Genomic DNA, 12,552 nt, shown 5'->3' with positions numbered 1-12,552 from the left:
GTGAGTAGGTATGCCTCCACTCCATGCTTTGGATTTTTGATTCTGGCTCATAATAGCGAACACAAATTTCATCACAAGTTAAAATTTTGTTGAAGAAGTGCTCACCTTCTATTTCATAACGTTCCATTAGGTCTGTGCACACTATCAACCTTGTTTCCTTGTGTAGCAGCGTCAACTCCTTTGGGACCCATCTTGCACATGTTTTGCGGTACTTCAGCTTGTTACAGATAATGTTATGAACTGTACCAGCACTAACGTGAACCTTATCAACTATCATTTCCACGGTCATACGACGATCGCCACGAATATGTCATCAATTCGATTTTCAAGTGAGGGAGTTGAAACAGCAACTGGTCGGCCAGAACCGCGTTCGTCAGTCAACGAGTCGCGACCGTTTTCGAACTGCTCCCACTTGTTAAAATTTGCACGAATTAAACAACCTTCACTATAGACTTTAGACGTTCTACGGTACATATTCACTGGCCTCTCGCCTTCAGCAAGTAAAAAACGAATAACAGAACGTTGTTCAACTAACGTGGACGTTTCAAGCGGAATCGCCATTTTGAAATGTATTTTTGAGGTTATAAACAAAACAATGTATGTACATCAGCTGATCAGAGCTCATCCCAGTGATGCCAACTTAAAGCCATAAAAGTACCAAACTTTCCCTATTAAGAGTTTTTTCCCCAGACCAATTTGTCTCTTTAAGTACTGAATGACCCTCGCAGTTGTGGAAGTCTTGCGGTCTACAAGATTTTCATACAAGGTGGTTTGTGTCCCAGGCACAAAAATGTGTCCGATTTGACCAAATCTTTATATTCCAATGCTTTTGCTGTCTCAGCTACGCAACTTGAGCCGTGCGCGGCTCGCGTTCATGCCGTTTATTGCTTGACAGCTTGTCTTGCGGTGCCGCCGTCTAATTTCTTATTCGATTTACTGGCGTCACTAAGTTGCTGGTTTGCTTGCCCGTAGTGGCAGCACCAGCGCTTATCGATAAAATGCAGTATCATACTATCTCTGGAGCGATAGCTAGCATTTTCGGCTCGTGGTCTGTCGGAGTTGAGCCGGGACGCAGCACCAGTGAGGTGCGGACAGCCAGTACTCGCCGACCGCTGGCGACACACGTGTACTGTCCGACGCAAGGAGACTGCCGCGGGAACGACCGTTGGTTGGTCGTTCGGTCGGTCGTCTCATTCGGCAACGTGTATGTTGGTCATCTTGCCGGACGTGGGTCGGTTCCTACCTTGTGCAGAGCTGTCGGGTCGCCAATGGGCAAGAGTTACCTCTGCACGGTTGGGTCCGAGCCAGTGTGTTCATGTCGCTGTGTCTCCGAGTTCCGAACGGACGTGGAGTTGAGTTGGGATGGAGCTGCAGTGAGGTCCGGACAGCCAATACTCGCCCGACTGTTGCTGACACACATGACTTGAGTTGGGATGACCTTGTTTGGTCGTTCGGTCGGTCGTCTCATGGGACGATGTATATTGGTCGCCGACCGCTTCGCGTTCTCTGTGTGTGTCGACTTGCCATTTGTCCTGGTTATTCCACAGTGATTGCTTTTACGATTGTTCGAGTTCTTGTGGAAGTGTTTTCGTGTAACTGTGTCTAGCTTGTTTAATTTCGACTGAGCAGTTATGTTAATGCTATCTTCGTACTGGAGTAGGCAGTCGGTCGGATGGGATAGTGCAGCGAGGAAGTCTCCGCGGCGAGGGCTTTAACGTAGTGTTCCGCAGTGTGTTTTTCCTCGCCATGTTGATGCTGTCCGTACCGCGCGTAGTTTGACAGCCTTTTTGGTGTTGTTCATATTTCTGAGTGGTTATTGTGTCTTGGCTGTTTTTAGACCCAATTTTGAAGACGTACTGTTGCTGGTATTTTCGTCCTCGGCTGATATTTTCCCTTGTCTTGCCGTTGGTCGGCGTAGCGGGATTGATTTGGTTGTTGGTCGGTCCTTCAGCCGTCTCTGGGTCGGGCTGCCATCTGATTACTTAATCTTATTCTTGGCTGCCTAGCTCACCTAACCTTACGACGACTTCAGCCGCCTAATAATTTAGTTTGTTTTAATTTTAAGATAAGGCCTTCAACCGTCTTAAATTAAAATTTTGTAGATTCTTGCTTAAACTATTTTTTTTAAATAAAGCGGATTTTGCCTATTGAAAATCTTTATTATCATCCAGGCCTTAAGCCTTGAGTTGTTCTGTGTTCCGTATGTGGCCTTCAGCCGAAGTCTACGTGAAATACTTTATGATAAGGCCTTCAGCTGTCTTAAACTAAAATTTGAAAAATCACTTTTTTTGAAACTTCTAAAATAAAGTGTCTTCGAGTTTCCAGCTCGGTGTCCTGATAAAACCGAAAATTGAAAATCTATAATCCATTATGGAAAGTGTGATATCGCACATCGATACCACCCATGGGCGTCGCAGTTGGCAATGAAACAGCAAGTTTCCATCAGATGCCACTAGCGGGCGCATGGGATCTGGCAGACTCAATTATGTTTGCCCACTGAGCCACACCTCCAGTGGATCGTGGCTTCGTACTGTGGTGTCACCGCCAGACACCACACTTGCTAGGTGGTAGCTTAAATCGGCCGCGGTTCATTTAGTACATGTCGGACCCGCGTGTCGCCACTGTGTGATCGCAGACCGAGCGCCACCACAAGGCAGGTCTCGAGATACGGAATAGCACTCGCCCCAGTTGTACGACGACTTTGCTAGCGACTACACTGACGAAGCCTTTCTCTCATTTGCCGAGAGACAGTTAGGATAGCCTTCACCTAAGTCCATGGCTACGACCTAGCAAGGCGCCATTAACCGTATCTGAAGAGAGTCTTATTTGTATTATCAAGAGCGATGTACCACAAGGATAGAATAAAGTTAAGTATTCGAGGAGCTGCATACTTTTCTTATTAGAATTCACTACTTATCCTGTTCCAGAATTCACGCCCGTCTGCGTTAGATAGCGTGCATTTAGGCCGCCTCCATCTACAAGGTGTTGGCACATTTAGCAACACATCACGTACCATGAACACCATCTGCCACTGCAATACAGTATGGCGGGCAGCAGCCACTCACACCAGCTGCACTTGGAGCTTCTTTGTTACGACTCCATAATATGTGCTTAGTACAAGCCTCTTCCATGTTGACGTTGAGAGCTGGACTCTATTTCCTGCTACCTTCTTTATAATGAGTCTTCATGTGCATGGAGGAATATAAGTTAAGTGAACCTTCAGTTTACTGTTTTAAGTTCTTCACTAATCATTTCTGCTCCTGTCCAGCTTTCCTTTGATGACAGTTGCCATGCCCCTCTGTAGTCCACCTCTCCTTTATCATTATGCACACAACAAAACACTGAACGAGACAGAATAAAATTGACAACAGTTTTGAACTCAACATAAAAAAGTTAGTTGAGAACACATTTATTTCACTCATTTCATATCATGCAGGCTGATGAAATTGATGTACAGAGTTCTTAAACGGAGAAAAGGATTACAGTTTTTCTTCCTAAACCCGGCCTTACATATAGATACAGCTTGGTATCCATACCCTGACAGACACTTACGACACTGAATTTAGTGTTACGTAATATTATAAAAACTTGCAGTGTTCACTGTGCATCGTACTATAGGGGAAGATATCCAATGTAGTGTGCGTACCCTTGTGTCGTAATAAACAGCTAGTTTATAAAAGGATGCATACATTTGGTAGCACGGACGTAGTGTCGCCAGAAACAGCGTTTTCTCGCCGTGTGGGAGGAGGACCCTTTGCCGTGACTTGGCGGGTGGATGTGAGCAGTCACCAATCATCAGTCATCAAGGCGATGTCCTTTGCCTGGCGCTGGCGGCCGTAGCTGGGTGCAAAGCCATTTCAATTCTAGTCGCAGGCGCCCGCAGTTCATCGGCGCTAAATGCCTGGTTGTCCCTGGCTGTCGTATTGCCTGCAGATGTCGATTTTCTTCCTGGAAAAGAGAAATAATACATTAAAAATTGAGCTGATGAAGTGGTAGCAGCGTCGCAGAATTACAGTTTTAGGGTAGAAATGAAGCGTGCTATATCTGTCTGTGAATTCTGAGAACTTTGTTTCTCATGTGCAGATTTGGTAGCAACTAGCCGGTGGCTCAAACATGTGACAGAAACAGTCTGTATGAAACATGCACAGGCAGCTCTAGCAGATGTGCGGTAACAGATGCACACAGAAGAGACATTTCTGGGGCAGCCTCATACTTAGCGCTCTTGGAGAAACGTGTCAGTGGTATCCAGTACTTTTTTAAATAGCGCGACTGGTCATGTAACAATGACAAGAAATTATGTAACAGTTGTCCTTCAGTGTTACCCAGAAATGCCTGATTAGTGCGTACAACTTAATTTCCAGCTTTACGAAGTGCGATAAAAGGACGCCTTATTGTTTATGAAACTATTGATGAACAAATCACAAACCAAAAAGGATAATTCAGAAAACTGTTTTATGTAACGATTACCGGCAGTGTTTTCCATGCAGTTTAAGAAATACTTGAAAAGCTATGCAACTATTTGTTGTCATTCAGAAAAAAAACTAATCAAGAAATTTCTAAAATATGATTGAGTTTAGATGTTTCTCTGATAGTTAAGAGAAAGATTTGGTTTATCAGGTCACCTAAAGTGTTTGGTGGGGGAGGGACGTACGCACAGTCTTTAATGGAACTCCAGAGAAAGAACAACATTGGTGTCAAGTCTAGGGAGCGAGGTGGCCATGTGATTGGCCCCTCACGACCAATCTACCATACTGGAAGGCAGTTATCGAGGAAACCTCGAACTTCCGTGAGGAAATGAGATGTCTGCTTGGAGGTTCTGTAGAGTATTCGGGGAGAAATTTATGCCGAACAATTTTTGCAAAGTTCGTTTCAGAAACCAAAACACATAGCGAGTACGCTCGACACCAGTGCAAATAGCTATTTTAACAGTACACTACGCTGGCGCTTCTGGTGGCTGAATAAGGTACTGATGTACTATGCGAATCAAACTTACGGTTGTTTGCTACAAAATGACGCATATACCGATTCTGTAAGTTATCTCAATAAATTTCTATGTCATTCGAAAGTCCTTTTTGAATCACACTGTATTTTTGGTACTCGTGGGAACACTTCGTATGTATTTTCAGTGACAAATTAAAAATAGCCGTTTTCTTGCCGGGTGCGATTGTGGAGACAATTATACTATCGTATGCAATATGTAAGAGAAGTATAACGCACAGATGGCCCTGTGTTCACGTTCACAGAAAGAGGTGTGTGGGAATGGTATCACCGTTTGACAAGGGCAGCGAGTAGGAAACGGTGCAACAAGATAAGTAGCTGGTAGAGTGAGAAATAAGGTGCGTTATCTAACGAACAATAGGGCGACGGGATGCTCACATGTAATGCTACAAACGACAGTGAGCGCTAATTAATGCTTGTCACTGTGAAAGGTAGTCGATTACGTCGTATACAATGTTATAGGTAAGTTTCCTTTCCTTTTATTTTTTATTTATTTTTATTTTTTGGGGTGGGGGTGGGGTTAATCTGTGACGTGACTGGTTTGATGCGATCCACCTTTTCATATCTGAGTGTAGCACTTGTGCCAGATGTCCTCAGTCGTTTGCTGGATTTATTCCAAACTCTGTCTTTATCTACACTTTGTTAAATAACATGGAAGTTATTTCTTGATGTCTTAACATACATCTCATTGTCCTGTCCCCTCTTCTTGTCAATATTTTTCACATGTTGCTCTCCTCGGAGATTCTGCGGAAAACCTCATTTCTTACATCAGTCCACCAACTTTTCAACTGCTTAGTATAGACCCACGTCACAAACGCTTCGGTTCCTATCCTTTACCGTTTTTCCACAGTCCATGGTTCACTTTCCATACAATGCGTTCTCCAAACTTTTTACGAAATTTCTTCCTCAAATTAAGGCCGATGTTTGCTATAAGACATCTTTTGTCTAGGAAGGCCTTCTTTGCCTGTGCTAGTCTTCTGTTAATGTCCTCTTTGCTTCATCCGTCATGTGTCATTTTGTTTCCGAGGTAGCACAACTCCTTAACTCCGTCTACTTCGTAACCACAAACTTTGATCTTAAGTTTATCGCTAATTTCATTTCTGCTAGTCCTCAATGAATTCTTCATTCTTCGTTTTATTGTCAATTGTCAATTAACATTCCGTGCCCTCCCCCCCCCCCCCACCCCCCCACCCCATGTACCATGGACCTTGCCGTTGGCGCAGATAACCGTACCATAGGTGCAACCAAAACGGAGAGGTATCTGTTGAGAGGCCAGACAAACGTGTGGTTCCTGAAGAGGGGCAGCAGCCTTTTCAGTAGTTGCAGGGGCAACAGTCTGGATGATTGATCTGGCCTTGTAACACTAACCATAACGGCCTTGCTGTGCTGGTACTACGAACGGCTGAAAGGAAGGGGAAACTACAGCCGTAAATTTTCCCGAGGGCATGAGGATTTACTGTATGGTTAAATGATGATGGCGTCGTCTTGGATAAAATATTCCGGAGGTAAAATAGCCCCCCATTCGGATCTCCGTGTGGAGACTACTCTGGAGGATGTCGTTATCAGGAGAAAGAAAACTGGCTTTCTATAGATCGGAGCGTGGAATGTCAGATCCCTTAATCGGCCAGGTAGGTTAGAAAATTTATAAAGGGAAATGGATAGTTTACAGTTAGATATAGCGGGAATTAGTGAAGTTCGGTGGCAGGAGGAACAAAACTTCTGGTCAAGTGAATAAAGGGTTACAAACGCAAAAGTAAAATAGGGGTAATGCAGGAGTATGTTTAATAATGATTAAAAAAACAGGAGTGCCGGTAAGCTACTTCAAACAGCATAGTGAACGCATTATTGTGGCCAAGAAAGACACGAAGCCCACGCCTACCACAATAGTACTAGTTTATATGCCAACTAGCTCTGCAGATGACGAAAAGATTGATGAAATGTATGATGAAATAAAAGAAATTATTCCACAGAGAATGGAGACGAAAATTTAATAGTCATGGGTGACTGGAATTCGATAGTAGGAAAAGGAAAAGAGGGAACAGTAGCAGATGAATATGAAATGGGGGTAAGAAATGAAAGAGGAATCCGACTGGTAGAATTTTACACAGAGCATAACTTAGTCATAGCTAACACTTGGTTTAAGAAACATGAAAGAAGGTTGTATACGTGGAAGAGGCCTGGAGACACTGGAAGGTTTCAGATAGATAATACAATGGTAAGACAGAGATTTAGGAACCAGGTTTTAAATTGTAAGATATTTCCAGTGGCAGATGTGGACTCAGACCACAATCTATTGGTTATGTACTGTAGATTAAAATTGAAGGGACTGTAAAATGGTGGGAATTTAAGGAGATGGGAACTGGATAAAATTAAAGAACAAGAGGTTGTAGAGATTTTCAGGGAGAGCATTAGGGAACGATTGACAAGAATAGGGGAAAGAAATACAGAGAAGAAGAATGGGTAGCTTTGCGAGGTGAAATAGTGATGGCAGCAGAGGATCAAGTAGGTAAAAAGACGAGGGCTAGTGGAAATCCTTGGGTAGCAGAAGATATATTGAATTTAATTGATGAGAGAAGAAAATATAAAAATGCAGTAAATGAAGCAAGATGTATGAGACAAGCGAAATACCTTCAGACTTGAAGAAGATAGTAATTCCAATCCCAAAGAAACCAGGTGTCGAAGGTGTGAAAATTACCGAACTATCAGTTTAATAAGTTCATGGTTGCAAAATACTAACGCGAATTCTTTACAGAGGAATGGAAAAACTGGTAGAAGCCGACCTCTGAATGATCAGTTTGGATTACGTAGAAATGTTGGAACATATGAGGCAATACTGACCATACAACTTATCTTAAAAGATGGATTAAGGGAAGGCAAATCGACGGTTGTAGCATTTCTAGACTTAGGGAAAGCTTTTGACAATGTTGACTGCAATAATCTCTTTCAAATTATGAAGGTGGCAGGGGCAAAATACAGGGAGCGAAAGGCTATCTAGAATTTGTACAGATGCCAGCAGGCAGTTATAAGAGTCGAGGGGCATGAAAGGGAAGCAGTGGTTGGGAAGGGAGTGAGAGAGGGTTGAAGCCTATTCCAGACGTTATTCAATCTGTACATTGAGCAAGCAGTAAAGGAAACAAAAGAAACGTTTGGAATAGGGCTGCAATATCAGCAGAAAATTTTATCATTGGTATCCTATCACCTTTGATTTTAATCCCACTTCTAAACGTTTGTTTTATTTACATCATGGCTTCTTCGATGCACAATGAGAAGCAAAAAGATTGACCTGCCCGAATAATTTAGATTCCAACAACAGAGCAGTGAGGATGCCCTAGTTCAGAAGTGCCAGCGTTCACAACTCTACAGTAAATGTCGAGATTCACTGCAATTTAACTCATCGTATCATTTCTCTTGAAAGTCATTATTCGAACACATAGAAACGGTTGAAATAAAAAAAAATACTCGTCGGTAGAATTACTACAGCGACAAGAGATTCACGTCTGTTTCATTGGCTGAGTGGATAGGATGACCGTTTACGAACGTTAGGGATGAGCGTGCGAGTCTAGCTGGACTAGATTGTAATTTTTTATTTAGACTTGCGCATGTAATATTTTAAACCTTAATTCGTTACAAATTGTGCAGTTGTAGACATTTCTAGGTTCCACATTCTTTCAAAAGTTTCTATTTTGTAATGCTTTAATCTTTAGACAAACACCCATCGTAGAAATATTGAACATGGATGTATTTTTGTCACCTGGTGTCTCTACAGTTTTCAGCTAAGAAAAAAGGTATCAGCTGAATGGCATATTTTTCTAAACACTTCAGCCTGATTTACACAAGAGAATGGATGTGCCTTCCAGAATGTATTGTTTCCAGTTTAATATTCGTTCTTCAACTACGGTAGGCCTTCGACCGTTACACTGAAAAGAAGAGGTCCGGTATCTCCTTGGTAGCGTGTCAGTTTACTGTACTGGTAGGCGTTGCATGAGTCGGATCGAATTTCACCGCAGCCTTTTTTTATTGCGTCCCAAATGTCTCGTGCTTTATTTACGTTTTGCTATTAAATTATATTTTATTATTTTATTTTTTCGATATTCTCTTCAATATATAACTTACTATGGTTTGTGAATTTGATGTCTAAAAATAATCTTCCTTGGAAGGTAATATTTATCTGACGACCCATAACAATAAAAATAGTCATCATTGGAGGGTGATATGCATCTGACCTCCCATAAAAATAAAAATAATCTTCCTTGTAGAGTGATACTAATTTGACTTCCACAAAAGTACAAATTGTATAGTAATAAGTAGACATGTATTATGAAATTAATATTACTGGCCTAAAACTACGTAGGCCTTTTACAGAACAATGAAAGAAAATAACTTCCGTATTTTGTCCACTTGCCATTGGCATCAAGAACAGTATATGGAAGAAGTCCTCATCTATGGTAATTCTCTCCCACGATGAATAAACTTAATCCCTTAGGCCATTCACAGTTCCCGGATGACGGTCTGGCCAATTGTCCCGCAGAGACTTCTTAAGGTGACCCGGTACGTGCTCTATGCGACTGAGGCAAGGTCACGGAGGGCACAATATAGTATTCTTTCTCCCTTGAAACCAGCTCTGTACCATAATGCTAGTGTGTAACAGATGATCATCGTGTTGGTGAGTGAGATGTACTTCGGGGTACCAAATTAGAGCTTCAGGGTTGATTAAATTTTCAAGCAAATGTTCATAGCTTGCTGAAATGTAATCGTAAGACATCGAGCCCGAAAGTTTCACACTTATGCGTCCGCTTGTAGCTCGTGTGGCCACGAAGCGCGCCTCATATCGTCCCCCACCTGTCCATTAAACAAGAACAGGACCTCTGCTCATGGACTCAGCTGTGCACTTGTCGGAGAAAACGACTTTCCTCCAATCGACATCTTTCCATGAACTCGCAATTGCTAGTCTATCCACGGCTTATTCGTCAGACTACGGGACCTAATTCCGTGGTCCTTTAATCTCCTGAGAGCACTTCTCGGCGAGTCCCTGAAATGTGAGGCTCTCCTTGGTTTCTGGATGAGTGACAAAGGAGCATTCTGGGCCGCCCTAACCAATGCTTTTCCGTCTGGAGACTCGTGGTCTTCTAGGTAAAGGACGAATGGTTCAAATGGCTCTGAGCACTATGGGACTTAACAGCGGTCCCCTAGAACTTAGAACTACTTAAACCTATCTAACCTAAGGACACCACACACTTCCAGGCCCGAGGCAGAACCTGCGACCGTCGCAGTCGCGTGGTTCCGGACTGAAGCGCCTAGAACCGCTCGGCCACCGCGGCCGGCGGTAATGGACGTCTCGCTATCTCAGCTGTTGAGGCATCAGTAACTAGTTTACGGCGCAAGACATCCGTGGAAATATTCAACAAGCATAGTGCTAAATTCAAACTTAGTGTTCGACGGATAAATTACTTTACAACGACAGGGCGGTTTCAGATGCGCTGACATGTAAAATCATCCAAAGACAGTACTTCCGGTGATAAAATGCCGTTATACGACAGGAGGAATCGTGAGTCACAAACATGTTCAATTTAAAATGGTACATGGACGACAGTGACTGTTACTCTGATGAAGCAGATATAGTTCTACATATGGCTTGCTGCTTCTACGTAAAGTAGAATGATGAGTTACGTGGTCGACGTGGTAGGGAACAGTATTCTGCAAGTATAATAATGTGTCTCAGATCAATGGCGGTATGGGCTCTAGCTCTCCTTGTACCTGTATGTAAGTCCCCACCATTGTATCTGACTCGTGTTCACATTAAATTCACACTGTTTCTAGCCACTTTTCCCTATATGTGTAAAGCATCTAGACACAAAATGGCGGACAAAACTCTTGCAAGATCACCCACTGCCAGAATGTTGGTTCCCTGTTGATATCTCACCTGGTCTTAGCAGGGCCTTGTCCAAGTTGAGAGCGGGCATTTCGAAAGCCAGTGAGAGAATGGCAGCAAGCGGCAGCGTCAGTGCCATGTCACCCAGCGTTTTATGTACCTGCAATACACACATAATTTGCAGATGTTTACACATAGCGCTCTTAAGAAAAATTCTTATTTTCTTCTACAATAAAATTTTCGAGATCTGTAAATCTACGAATTAAGCCTTTGATACCACACTTGTAAGTACCCATAAGAGGCATATTATACCGTGGAAAATGAGTGATGAAGTGGAAGAAGTTTTCCCTTTTTTCTCTCTTAATCGTGTGAATCGACTTGGCAATGGCAAAAGGGTAGTATTCCGGCCAATGTGTAACACTGTAACGCCGAGAGGCTGTTTATATTTTGAGAACTTTTTCTGTGTTGTGTATGCGCAACGAACTATAATCAATAAATGTATGCAAATGTGCATTAAATTGTATATGAATTAAGAATAAGATGTTAGTAGTTTTTTGAAACTATTTAAAGTAAGAACAATAGCCTACAACAATGCTTATGACCCATCATTACTTTACAAATTAGATGCAACAGTTAAAAGCAATCACATAGAATGACCACACTGTTACTTAGTAGCAGAATAAAGAAAATTTGGATGTCTGCCTTTTCTCGGTAACATCTTTTATCGACTCAGAAAGCTGTTTAAATTATACAACATGAAATTAAGTTTGTACACAACTAACGAAATATAAAACAAAGTAGTTTCAAAAGAGCTACTCATCCTAACATAAACCTGCTTTGCATAAGCCCGCATCTCGTGGTCGTGCGGTAGCGTTCTCGCTTCCCATGCCCGGGTTCCCGGGTTCGATTCCCGGCGGGGTCAGGGATTTTCTCTGCCTCGTGATGGCTGGGTCTTGTGTGCTGTCCTTATTTAGTTAGGTTTAGGTAGTTCTAAGCTCTAGGGGACTGATGACCATAGATGTTAAGTCCCATAGTGCTCAGAGCCATTTGAACCATTTTGCTTTGCATAAACTACTGCTGCTACTGCATACAGGAAACAGGAAGAAGCTCAGAAATGTGATACAAAAGGTGCATCATGGCACTTTGTTTACAAAGTTTAAATAAATACTGTTTTGATTCCCAACAGCACAAAATAGACGTTCGTTTACAGACATAGAAAACAGCTTTCATATTCTGCAGAGCGTAGACAAGGGGATAAAGACTGATTTTCTGGAAAAATTAGAGATTTTCACCCATATTCCTAAATCAACACACACTATCTTAAATGAAGAATTAGAATTAGCAAAGCATCCATTCACCAGATTTTTAAAAGAAGCCGCGTACCTACTAACCACTTTCTTCTTAAGTAACGCTCCAACTCTATCCCACTCTCTCTCTCGTTATCTTTCTTCTTCAACCCTCTCCTTGTCCCCTATCACCTGTCAATAACTGTAATTAATGCCATCAAGTAGGACCGTATAATTTATGACGTCAGTACCTGTAGATAACTTGTCACATTGTACGCTTACCGGTTTCGATATTTTACAATGACAAAACTACCCCCACAGTGCTATAAACAATTACTAAGCGCTGCAGCACATGATGATGAGGTGTTGGGGAAGTTAAACCAGGAATGGGGAAACAAG

General features: G+C 42.4%; 1 protein-coding gene across 1 annotated transcript in view; it reads right to left on the bottom strand.

Moving 5' to 3' along the window:
- Window positions 1–3,393: 3,393 nt before the first annotated feature.
- Window positions 3,394–12,552, bottom strand: part of LOC126412249 (nose resistant to fluoxetine protein 6-like) — a 385,456-nt gene continuing 376,297 nt past the window's right edge. The window contains exons 13-14 of the mRNA XM_050081747.1: window positions 10,919–11,027; window positions 3,394–3,948 (exon numbers count right to left, since the gene is read on the bottom strand). Coding sequence (XP_049937704.1) covers window positions 3,803–3,948; window positions 10,919–11,027 — 255 coding nt within the window. The 3' untranslated portion in view covers window positions 3,394–3,802. The remainder of the gene's footprint in view (window positions 3,949–10,918; window positions 11,028–12,552) is intronic.

Source organism: Schistocerca serialis, chromosome 7 (assembly GCF_023864345.2).
Source record: "Schistocerca serialis cubense isolate TAMUIC-IGC-003099 chromosome 7, iqSchSeri2.2, whole genome shotgun sequence".
NCBI lineage: Eukaryota > Metazoa > Arthropoda > Insecta > Orthoptera > Acrididae > Schistocerca > Schistocerca serialis.
This window is presented reverse-complemented; position numbering and strand designations above follow the sequence as displayed.